Consider the following 13,152-nt stretch of genomic DNA (forward strand, 5'->3'; position numbering starts at 1 on the left):
TAAACATTAATATATAAATCCGTCCCACCTAAACATCAATATATAAATCCGTCCCACCTAAACATCAATATTTAAATCCGTCCCACTTAAACATTAACATATAAATCCGTCCCACCTAAACACGAATGTACAAATCCGTCCCACCTAAACATTAACATATAAATCCGTCCCACCTAAACATCAATATTCAAATCCGTCCCACCTAAACATTAATATATAAAACCGTCCCACCTAAACACTAATATATAAATCCGTCCCACCTAAATATCAATATATAAATCCGTCCCACCTAAACATCAATATTTAAATCCGTCCCACCTAAACATTCATGATTTAATACTAAAGGTTTAACCTGTGATAAGACAATATCCTGACTGTTTCATGGCGAGTACTGAGTGTTGAGAAGGTTGTACGATGGATAGGGGAGAAGCAGAGGATGCCCAGAGAACCTGTTGTCTACTACGGGATTCAAGGTTCCAACATCCTACCTCGTTATTCCCCTGAACAGATACTAGAACCTGGCCTACGGAGAAACCAGGAACTAAGCGTCGTACTCGTGCTTTACTAGGATGAGCGAAACTCGAGACCCTGAGCCCGAACCTGAGATCCCAACAGCTTACAACACCGTCCGAGGTTCCTGTTGTCAACCAGTATTCCTCTGTGTTCAAACACATAGCTGTCGTCAAACCATACCCATATCTTAGTTCAGTTTTCAGCTTCATTCCATCTCCAGGCTTACGTAGGTCCCAACCAACGGTTACTCCTAGGGATGATGTGTAGAATAGAACTGAATCCTGGAACTCAAGTTTGACAGGACAACCGTCCTCCTCCAAGTTTAAACTCCTACTCGCAATAGAACATTGTTTCTCCAGGTTTAGTACACATATAGACCCGTCCCTAGCAGCTATACCAAGAGTAAGATTATTTCTACCCGCTGCTAGACAATCTAAAGGTGTTTGTCTGTTATAAACCTGCCTCGTCTTGTTTGCAATATATCTTCCCTCCATCTTTGCACAATCCCAGATCCTGAGTGTTCCATCAACACTGGAGCTAGCGAACAATGTAGTGTCCGGTATAGTAACAACACCAGTTACTGACTTCTTATGTTCTGTTAGATGAGCAACAAGATGTCCTCGTGGTTTCCAGACTGCTGATTTATCCTCACCCTTACACTTCTCCCGTTGCTCTGCTAAGCTGTGACATTCCTTTTTCTTCTCCAGGATAAGGTTTGACAGGGAGATCCTACAAGGTGCAATCCCAGCGGAGTTTTCTCCATCAGGAACTGCTTTCTTTCGACCTTCCATTATATTCAACCAATCCTCTCCACCTAAATAATGGATTTATTAATCAAATACTTAGAACAATCACCAGTTAAAAGAGGTGCATGCTCAATTCACAACGGTACAGTTAAAACATTTGTCTGAGAAGAAATGATGGGAGGTATCCCCTTTGCAATACAAACAAGGAATGAAATAGAGAGATTGATATAAAAATGACGATCTTCCTCACTGTAACTCAGATAAACGTCGATAATCCCATTTATTAATATGTATGAAAACAATTTGCTTTATCTATACCTGAATCATATGCTCCGTCCCGTCTTGGTCCATCCGAGATTAAAGGCGTTGTCCACTTTTTACACGGATCCAAACTTATATTAACAATCCCCTGATAATCCTTACTAATCCCTCTCTGTCGAGCAACCTTGAGAACATATTCTCTGAGACCCAGGATTTGATCTTCTACGCCAGGAAACATTCCAGCCTTGGCGAGCCTGGCGAACAGTTGCCTAAACTGACCGGCCATCTCGTTGTATACAACCTGCTGACCGGAACCTCGGCATATTCTACGCGAAGTTTGGCGTTCCTCCAGTAATGAGATGAGTCCAGGGACGTCGTTGTATTTGATAATAGCATCAAGGACAGCCCTGGGTATTGGTTCCTTCAGATAAGACATTACAATGGCAGGATCATCCAGGGTTACAATACTCTGCTTTATATAGTTCTTCAGCAAGCATCCTATCTTAACCTGAACATCCACAACATCAAGTTTAGAAGCAACCGCAACCACCATTCCAACTGCAGATTGTCGTATCCATATATTTGGATGCATCAGGAAGGGTAGAGTATCCCGGAGAATCTCGAACAATGAAACCTTCTCCAATAAACCTTGCCTAGCTAAGCTCGACATTGCATTGATGGCTCTAGCCACAACAAACTCCTCCGGGTCTGCTAAACCTTGCTGTAGGAGAGGTTTGAGAATAGAAGAACAGTGCCAACCTACATAAGCAGCAACGCTTGGAATATTATCGAAAAAGCAATATCTCAACTGACTATCGTTCTTGTCATTCAGAAATGTGATCATATGAGAGAGAAGTACATCGTTAGCTCTCTGTCTACCAAAGAAGACGGCTAGCCTAGCAGCTCCGTACTGTACTAGAACCTGTTTGACACAATTCTGCTGATCCTCCAGGAGTAGAGTAACCGCCTGACGGATAGGTTCATGTAGAGCACTAACTTCAGCATCATAGCTGCAGCTAGGACCAGTCTCCCCTTCTCCACCTCCACTCAGAGTCACCATATCCAGGAACCGGATAGATAACTCCGCAATATCCGCTAGGTGGCGAGCCAAGGAGGTTCGAACATGAACGGATGGATCCTAAACAATAAAAAGTAAAATATTTTGGGAAAAAATCACGAATTATGAAACTTATTAAATATTAAATCAACTCAAAAAGTATAAATTATACCGAACAAAAATACTCAATTTAAAAATAATAATTTTTGTTTTCAAAAACAAATAAATTGTTCTGACCTGACAAAGCGGAAGTATTGCCGGAAGGACGTATTCAGGAAATGTGTTGAGATCATTTCTGGGTACACTGCTAACCTGAACATCATAGAGAATAGAATATATAGAGAGGAATTAAAAGAATCTCTCGGTATGAATTTTTTCAGTCCCTTTCAGCCTGGAAGGGAGTTCAAAGTGTACAAATCATGTAAATGTTCACAAATTATATGCAGTAGAGTACATTAATACAGTATGTTCCCTAGACTATCCATTTCAATTTCGAATATTTTAAAGCTGTTAAATAAACTTTATAATGAATTAGGTGAATAAAAACATCATTTGATTTATAGTTATAACGGAAAATCATCGTTTGTAAAGTGGAAGGCATAGAGTCTATGTGAAATGATCATTGGTCAATCATGAAACCAGCCTATTTCATAATTTGGTTTTCTTTTAACAATAATCTTAGATTTTCTATAAAATGATATTCCAGGGCCCAACAGGTTATATAGCATAAATATGTGAAGTACACCTGCAGTATGGAAACAGTACAACAAAATGGCCGTTTTACACTTTTTTCTAGTAAATTCCTCTCTATATATTCTATTCTCTATGCTGAACACAGATAAAACTTTACTTTCATATTATGTAGCTTCTAACAAAGCTTGAGACCTATATGTGGAAAACAACTGTTTGTATAATGTGTGCGCAAAACGCACATGTTCAATATCGTTAAAAATCATTAAATTGTAAATGAAGTTTTTGCAAAGAAAACAAAAGTATATATTTTTGGAATTTTGTTTTCACTTTCAGAAAAGTTTTTGCCACAAACTTAATTTTTCTAATCCCGAAATTTTCGCAACCTAATGACATGTTAAACACCAAATCAAACGATAAATCCTCAATGAGTGAAAAAAAATCTGGTGGGCAAGGTTTTCCTCAATTTTCATGTAAACAGCTCAGTATCAGGGGGATCCTGGACGAGTAGGTAGGACGGTAAAAATACACAAACATGATAATAAACGAAAAATAATGCTTAGCTCAGTAAATCCATTTTTAACAACAAACATGATTATAAAAATTTAACTTAATTGATCAGAACAGAATTCATATTTTGAATTATCAAATGTCCACAACATTGGATTGCAAAGATACAGAGATTAGAAAATTTTAGTTTGTGATAAAAACTTAGTTCCTCAGCAGAAATATTCATGAGCAAAATCCTATTCGATCTTTTTTGCATGACGGAACTGGACACAGATCGAAATGAAATGAGTCCCTTGTAGTGATGTTAATCGCTTTGGGTCGTTATTAAAAACTTTTCTTATTTAATTAACCTTGGTTGTTTTAAGCATTTATGTTATGCCAGGGACAAAATTTGGCATAATTTCAGAAAAGCAAATATCTAAAATAAACATTTGATTAGCTTACACTAAGCCTGAAAGAAAATAATGGGAAAAACGAACCAACTTAATCCACATCAATAGTTCTAAGTAACCTGAGTACAGGAGAAGACTAGAGCTTCAATCCCAGCTCTACGAACTGAAGGAACCGAACTAGACAGATAAAAGATGATGAAGGGGAGGATACGGTCCAGGATAATATCACTAGGTAACCGCTCAACCAACCAACATAGAATCTAAAACATTTAAAAATATTAGAAAAATCCAACGTATGGATGATACAGTGATATCCAGAAAACTATGGTAAAGGAAGACAACTTTTGAACTTGAATTAATAATAATAATAAGTTTATTTTTCCGGCGTACATAATTCACAATATTTTAACTCGAGCTATTTTATGAAGTTATGACTTTAATTAGTGCCGGCGTACATAATTTACAATATTTTAACACGAGCTATTTTATGAAGTTATGACTTTAATTAGTGAAAGTGAAATGAACATGGAGACATGACAATGGTGCAGTTTAAAGGGACTGTAAAGGAAAAATGAAAGGGGGTATAGGCTGAAAGCTAATCACTTTAGCTCTCGATCGCGACCCATGAAAGTTATATCTGATGTTCCTATCTCGAGAAATTGATATACAACTTTGTCAAATTTATACGAAAATTAATATATATACAATTTTGTATAAAAGTAGTGGGTTTAGACAGATCAAATTCAGCAAGAAAGCAACCAATCTGAAAACGATGATATCCCAGAGAAAGCTAATTGTAACTTACGTTTACTCCAATTCTAATTTTATATTTGTTATTTCTATTTTTAATAGATTTAATTCATAATATTATTTATAAGTCCGCATTACTTGACCAGAAATTCCACCAATGGCAGTGCAGTAAAGTGGTCACGTAATACAGGTGGAGACACGTGACAAGTATACTGCTCTGCCATTGGTGATAGTTCTGGTCACGTGATTTAAGTTTCAGAGTTTCAAAATTTTACATATATGAATTTTCGTATAATTTTAACACAGTTTTTTTTATCAATTTCTCGAGAAGGAACATAAGATATACCTTTCATGGGTCGCGATCAAGAGCTAAAGTGATTTGCTTTCAGCCTATACCCCCTTTCATTTTTCCTTTACAGTCCCTTTAAACTGCACCATTTTACTAAATAAGTGATTTTAAAAGTTACAAGAAACCTTTTTGCTTTTTAACCACATCAAATACAATTAAAATTGCTTTAATTTCGTCTTCTCCTATTCCAGTTTTCTGGTTCTCACTGAAGTATAGTTTTCAGAGAATAAAAATAATACTTATCTCAAACTCTAATTTTGTGATCCTATATCTCTTAATTAATAAACCTGATGTCGTAGACCATTGATATTTAAAACAATGAAATCTGATTGAAATATCATAGATTTACAAGTTTCAGGGATGTTTAGATAATTAGAGTTGGAGGTAAGAAATCAGTTCATCTTTTGTGAAGTTTACCTTAATGCTCTGAAGTTGATATATTGTAAGTTTCAGGTCTCTAAAAAAAATACAAATGTTTGATTTTAAAATTAAAATAAACCTTCTTTGGCATTTTAAAAATTAGTTCTTAGGATTAAAATTAACAACAATTAAAAATATTCTCCTCGCTATAGATTTTGATTTCTTTGTGTCCTTTCAGAAGGGAAATAATGGTAAAATGAATGTACTTTTTCTCAATAAAAGGTAATTTTTCTTAGTTAAAAACATTCCAAATATTTATAAAAAAGAGAGTATTTTAAAATAAAAATATTAAATATTAGTTTATTTTTTCAGTGATATTTAAGATAAAAATTAGTTCGAGTAAATAAAAAAATTGAGCTTATTCAATTAAATTGAATTCGATTTAATTTGATTCATTTCGATTCGATTCAATTTTATTCATTTCGATTCGATTCAATTCAATTCAATTCAATTCAATTCAATTCAATTCAATTCAATTCGATTCGATTCGATTCGATTCGATTCGATTCGATTCGATTCGATTCGATTCGATTCGATTCGATTCGATTCGATTCGATTCGATTCGATTCAATTCAATTCAATTCAATTCAATTCAATTCAATTTTATTTCACGTCTTATCCTTACTTTTGAAATTATTGCAACTACGCGTACGAGGTTGCGTGCTAATTTTGACGAATTTTACCCTATTAATCAATATAATTCATTACATGAGTAAAGATAAATAAATATTTTTGTTTAAAAAAAAATATTCTTAAATGGTAGGGGAAAAATATGATATAATAATTGAATTTATTTTTCAATATATAAGTAAAAATCTTAGTTGAACCAATGGTGTTCTAGAACAAAGAGAAAACCTTGTTCAGGGACCAAATATAATGAATAGCAAGAAATAGCTTAACTATGTAGACTAAATTCAACCCCTTCTTTTGTGCGCCGACTCAAGTTCAAGAGGAGAGGTTCAACTTAGTCTAGTAGATCAACTTCCCCCTATTAACTAAATTTAATCCCAGGATAGAAATTATAGATCGTGAGTTTTTGTCTTTATATTTGGGACTTAAAGATTTATTAAAAAGAAAAAGAAAAAATTTCCCCTTCAAATCAAATCAAATCAAATCACAAAGGGCGGGGATGACAATGGACTCCAGTAATGGATTGAAGGTTCAATTCCTTACCAAGACATCTTTTACAAAAGTTAAAGAGTCCTTGTTGAACAATCAACATAGAAAATTGTCTTTAATTTGGATGAAACTTAATCTTTAAACTTGAAAGTTTTCTGAAATATTTGAATGAAATTCGATTTTTTCTATGCAAATAAGAAAAATAAATAATCATGAATTTTGATTGGTTTATAAGCATTTAAGAATAATTTTAGTAAATAAAAATATTAATATATCTTCACTGTAATGAAATGTAATCACAAAAAAGGCAAATTCGTCAAAAATTATCATACAACCTCGAATGCGTAACTCCAAAAACTTTCAAGGGCTAGGAGAAGACGTGAAATATTTTAGGATTTTTTTGAATTTTTGTTTAAAGCCTCCTGGAACCCTAAGGAACTTCGTTCCGTTTAGAGCCTTTTGAATTTCAAGATTTCGATTTTTTTTTTAAAGTACCCTAGATTGATATTTAAGTCCCACGTCAGATTAAAAACAAAATTTACCTAATTGAAGCAGTCACTAGAGCTGTGAGAAGCAATAAACAATCATTATCTATCCTAAATATTTTTCTCATTATTTCATAAAACCAAAACCGAAACAAAAAAAATTACCAATACCAACAGAAACAAAACAAAAAACAAGACAAAAACAATAACAATATCAATAACATTATAAAACACTAACAATAAAATCAATAACAATAACAAAAACAATAAAAATAATACTAATACTAATTCTAACACTAACAATAACAAATTAAGTATTGATTAAAATGATTGAGATTTAAAAAATCTTAATATATTCAAGTTTTTGGGAACCAAGAACCGTAGACTCGGGAAAATTTCCTCTAGGTTACTTTTACACTAATTAAACTAACCTATCACTATTATCACAGTCTAGTAGTGAGTTTAATTTATCCAAGTCTCTGTATATCCTAGAGATCTTCTGATCAGACGACATCAACGGTGAATGCGAGAACATTCTAAATTTTTTATTCTAAGTTTTTGAATTATTTAAATAAAATTCGATTATTCGATTAACTTTTCAGATTAGACTCTTGGGGGCGTACTATGCCATAAGAATCGAAATGATTATACTAAGCTTGGTTTTACAATTGGTAAAAGTTATTTTAACATTTATTTTTGATAATTGTTTCAACAAATTTTATTTCAAAATCGTATAAATAATCATATAATTGCAGCTTCCGGTTTTTGATATCTATATTTAAAAAAAAAATCCATTTTTGTTCTTGTTTTGCATCATGACCATATGTTGGCTGATTTTGAAAAAGAAAGTTTTTTTTGTGACATCCCCGCAAAGCCAACATTTTACAGGTTTCATAGCTACTCATTGACCTTGCTTTCTCATCTTTTCTGATTCAACTTGTAAAAGTTAAATCTCTGCTTTACAATTCCTTTCATTCACAGTAGTACCCATTAAACATTTAGCTGATCAAGGATGGATCAGATATCTTTATTTTTTTAACCTGAAAACTGATAATTTCTAATTGTAGTTTCTCTATGATCATAGATTCTCCAATGTAAAAAATTATATTTTTGAAGGTTTTGCAAGACATTCGATGGAAAAGTCAAAAATAGAATGTTCAGGTGAATTTTTTAAAGAACTTTTGAAAAATGTAAGAATTCCCCCCCCCCCCCCGAAAGTTAATTTCTGGAGTCGGGAACATGAGATACAAGGTTATAATGCAAGGAAAGTTATTTCAGAGGTGTACGCATACATTTAAGAACATTAAGAACGAATTGCTGTTTTTTTTAAGCCAAATCTTAAATTTGAGAGCAGAGGGCAACTTTTTATGATATTGACTTTTAAAATTCAAGAAATTGGACACGTTTCAAGTGTTAAAACAACTATATCTCTCTTTTTTTAGATAGAGGCGTACAGGATACCGTTGTGAATCAGATAGTCTTTTTTTGTTTAATCTCTTTTCTAACCAATTCTACCTCATGTAGGATTGAAGGAAAGAGAAGAAATATTCCGGGAATCCTTCTCCGCGTTGAGCTGCCAGATATTCAGATACGGAGAGACGGGAGGACGGATCCAGGGATATCATGTTCTCAACCATAGTTCGGATTCTTTCATCCTCAATCTTAGAAACTACTTTCTCCGGTGAGTATTCTCCAGCTCTTAATAAACGGATAACATGAAGGAATTGAGTCTTTGCCAAAAACTCTGATTTCTAATCCCAATATTTTTGCAACCTGATGGTGTAAACCGTTCACATTTCAACTTAGATTATCTAATCTAACAGAATAAATAATTTGATAAATCTAAGGGTTACAAAGTTATAGGGATTAGAAAATTAGAGTTTATGACTAAGACTCAATTTCTTTGTTTTAATCTTATCGAGGATCCGACCAGAGAAAGAATGAACTGAGGAAGGACGGATTTTTAAAATCTAGATTGATGGATTGAGAACAGATGAGTAGAGTCGATTGATTAAGGATAGTATGATGGATAGAACAAGGATGGATTGATTAAGGATAGTAGGATGGATAGTGTACGGATGGATTGATTAATGATAGTAGGATGGATAGAGCAAGGATGGATAGTGTACGGATGGATTGATAAAGGATAGTAGGATGGATAGAGCAAGGATGGAGAGTGTACGGATTGAGAAAGGACTGATTGGCTAAAGATAGCTTGAGTAGGCAGGGATTGAGTAGGTAGGAATTAAGTAAGGAAAGATTGAAAACGGATGGAATGAGTAAGGATGGATTGAGTAAGACTTGGTCGAGCAAGGATGGAATGAGCAAGGATGGAATGCGTAAGGATGATATGAGTAAGGATAGAATGAGTAAGGATTGAATGAGTAAGGATTGAATGAGTAAGGATTGAATGAGTAAAGATGGAATGAGTAAGTATGGAATGAGTAAGGATGGAATGAATAAGGATGATATTAGTAAGGATGGGATAAGTAAGGATGATATGAGTAAGGATGGAATGAGTAAGGATGGGATAAGTAAGGATGGAATGAGTAAATATGGGATGAGTAAGGATGGAATGTGTAAGGATGATATGAGTAAGGATGATATGAGTAAGGATGGGATAAGTAAGGATGATATGAGTAAGGATGGGATAAGTAAGGAAGTATTCAAGAAGAATAGATCGTGTTAAGATGGATTAAAAAAGATGAATTTAAAGGGATAAAATGAACTACATCAAAACCTGTAAGCGAGGAGCTGAGAAAAGTCGAAGGGTTGAGCTCCGTCGGTAAATAGCTCCGCTAGGACGCATCCCAGACTGAACACATCCATGGCAGGGGTTAACTCTCCTCTCTTAAAATCTTCCACATCATCAGGTAGAAACTAGAACAAAAATCAAATGCAGATTAACTTTCAGAAAATAAATGAAAATTAGAATTTGAAAAACTAATAGCCAAAGAAGTGTCGCTGATTGAAAATCTATGACTATATCAAATCAAATCAAGTTTAAATCTGGAACCCAACGTGTATATTACCCCTGTCTGGGATCCCAGGTGTGTAGTGCTCGACCAAAGACTGGTGCTTGGATCCAGACTCAAGGTTCTACTCTTAAACCGTTCCGGAGCAATATAACAGGTTCGCCGCCTTAACAGCAAATTAATCATAATTTCTAATAAATACTTTGAACCAGAAAGGTTAGTGTTAGCGAATAGATGGAATAGAGTGAAATCAAATCAAATCAAATCAAATCATATTGTACAGCTTGAAGCATCCTTCTTTTGAAATATGATAAAACTATAGGTAATATTTTCTCAACAGACCAAAAAAAAACGGCCACTAAGTGGTAAAACCGACTGACATTGGACAAACTGTCTCAAAATATGTCAGCTACTTTACAGAACCATCAGATAGAATGAAAACTAGTTTTATTGTTCTTATTTTCAAGGATTTTTCAGTTTAAATTGGTGCACTTTCAAAAATAATAAATTTTGACATTTTTTTTCCGGACAATATTCTTCAACTTCGACCAGCCATAGACCTCTTCTGGGGTCATGTGATGTGAGTTGCCTGAAAAGCAAAGTATATATAAATGATTATATATTACCTGGAAGTATCGAAGAAATATGAATAATCTGCCGGATTATCCTCCGGTAAGAAGATGGGTTTGAACGGAGCAAAATCTGTGAGAAGAAGCCAATTCCATGAACTGAGCATTATATTCTCTAGTTTTATATCTCCATGACAAACTCCTAATCCATGAGCCTAAATAAAGACAAATCTTTAAAATAAGAATACAGATTTTTTACTTTAAAAAAAAAGAATATAATTTTCAAAGCACAGGTCAAATTTAAGCATGATAAGACGATAAAAAATAGGGATCGTAATCAATTACAACCCAACCCCTACTTCATTGAACGAGTAATAACAGTTTATACACATATCAAAATGCTTTTATTCCTTACGTCAATTCAATATGTTAAATTGAAAACTTGCGAGTTTTCAATTGTAACATAAATGTTTAAGAAGTTTATAATTTCTAATATTCAGCCAAACATATTTGCGGTTAATATGAACAAAGGGGATCTACGAGATCACAAAGTTCTAACGGTAAATTTGCATAAATTTAGTCTCCTCCCTGTATATGTAAAGATAGAGTGTCCTACCTGATCAACAGCTGACATAAGTTGAAATGCAATCCATTTCTTCTCAATATTAGTCAGGAAAGGACGAGTACTCAACCTAAAAACAATTAGAAAATAAAAATAGAAAACTATCAAATTATAAATTTGACATTTTTATGAAAGTATACCTGTCGTAAACTGTGTACTTGACAAAAACTCGAGTAATAAATCCTGCCTTTTCATTCAAAGTAATCCTGAAATAATACTTAAATCTAGTAACTTTGTTCCAACCCCCCCACCCCTTCCTCCAAGGACAAAAATATCAATCAACAAAATAAATTCTTTATAATAGTTGCAGCTAAAAACTTCACATTTTTTATTAAAAAAGAATTATACTAAACATAATGTTAAAATTCTTTAAATATATATATATAATTTAGCTTGGGACTAATGACTGGACATCTGAACAAACAAACAGACAAACACCCATTACTACTTTACTCTTGCTTACTTACCTAGTATAGGGAAGACAATTAAAGGTTGGATTCAGTATTCGTTTCAGTTCATTTAGTTTCTCCTCATAAGCTCGCATTGGTAAACTAGGATCATGGATCACAAAAACCTAAAATTAGAAGAGTTTTTTTACGAAAGAAAGAACATGAAATATTTTACTTCTACGATAACACTACATTAAATGCTATCTTATTCGCATCTACTGCAGAAATATAAAAAAAAGCAAATGAGAGAAATTGTCGAACCTTAACCACGACATTCCCTCCCGCAGCTCTACACTTAGCAACCTTAAAGAACCTGGTAGCTCCGAGGTTAGACTCAAACTCGGCATCATTCTAAACAAATATTTATTCAAAAGTATCAATAAAAACGAGAATTATATACTATACGCACTATGTACTGTATTATACTGAATACATCAATAACTGGATATAATAGTGTTCTACTGGATATATCTATACCTGGATATCCTGTATATAGTGTTCTACTGAATATATCTAGACCTGGATATCCTGTATGTAGTGTTCTAATGAATATATCTATACCTGGATATCCTGTATGTAATATTCTACTAGATATATCTATACCTGGATATCCTGTATGTAGTGTTCTACTGGATATATCTATACCTGGATATCCTGTATGTAGTGTTCTACTGGATATATCTATACCTGGGTATCCTGTATGTAGTGTTCTACTGGATATATCTATACCTGGATATCCTGTATGTAGTGTTCTACTGAATATATCTATACCTGGATATCCTGTATGTAATATTCTACTGAATATATCTATACCTGGATATCCTGTAGTAATATTCTACTAGATATATCTATATCTTCATATCCAGTATGTAGTGTTCTACTGAATATATCTATACCTTGATATCCTGTATGTAGTGTTCTACTGAATATATCTATACCTGGATATCCTGTATGTAATATTCTACTAGATATATCTATACCTGGATATCCTTTATGTAGTGTTCTACTGGATATATCTATACCTGGATATCCTGTATGTAGTGTTCTACTGGATATATCTGTGAAGGAGCAAGAGATACAAGATGGTTTCCCATTATGCAAATATTAACAAAATACACATAACTTTCTGAAACAAATAAAATCATTAATGCATCCTTGTATTCAGAAATAAAACAGATTGAACTAACTAAGTTAGTTTAATCTGATCGAAAGATAATTATTAATTACAAATCAGTCTTTACAATA

At 33.5% G+C, this 13,152-nt stretch overlaps 1 protein-coding gene across 1 annotated transcript in view; it reads right to left on the bottom strand.

Moving 5' to 3' along the window:
• Positions 1–13,140, bottom strand: part of LOC111697007 (phosphoinositide 3-kinase regulatory subunit 4) — a gene marked incomplete in the record, with an annotated part of 16,451 nt that extends 3,311 nt beyond the window's left edge. Inside the window, 17 exon segments of the mRNA XM_023466859.1 lie at positions 307–318; positions 353–1,327; positions 1,578–2,658; positions 2,815–2,889; positions 4,289–4,429; positions 5,686–5,725; positions 7,350–7,403; positions 7,724–7,828; positions 8,808–8,990; positions 10,033–10,172; positions 10,325–10,433; positions 10,894–11,051; positions 11,453–11,528; positions 11,599–11,664; positions 11,926–12,032; positions 12,169–12,258; positions 12,930–13,140. Coding sequence (XP_023322627.1) covers positions 307–318; positions 353–1,327; positions 1,578–2,658; positions 2,815–2,889; positions 4,289–4,429; positions 5,686–5,725; positions 7,350–7,403; positions 7,724–7,828; positions 8,808–8,990; positions 10,033–10,172; positions 10,325–10,433; positions 10,894–11,051; positions 11,453–11,528; positions 11,599–11,664; positions 11,926–12,032; positions 12,169–12,258; positions 12,930–13,052 — 3,535 coding nt within the window.
• Between the last annotated feature and the right edge of the window lie 12 nt (positions 13,141–13,152).

Source organism: Eurytemora carolleeae, unplaced genomic scaffold (assembly GCF_000591075.1).
Source record: "Eurytemora carolleeae unplaced genomic scaffold, Eaff_2.0 scaffold276, whole genome shotgun sequence".
NCBI classification, from domain to species: domain Eukaryota; kingdom Metazoa; phylum Arthropoda; class Copepoda; order Calanoida; family Temoridae; genus Eurytemora; species Eurytemora carolleeae.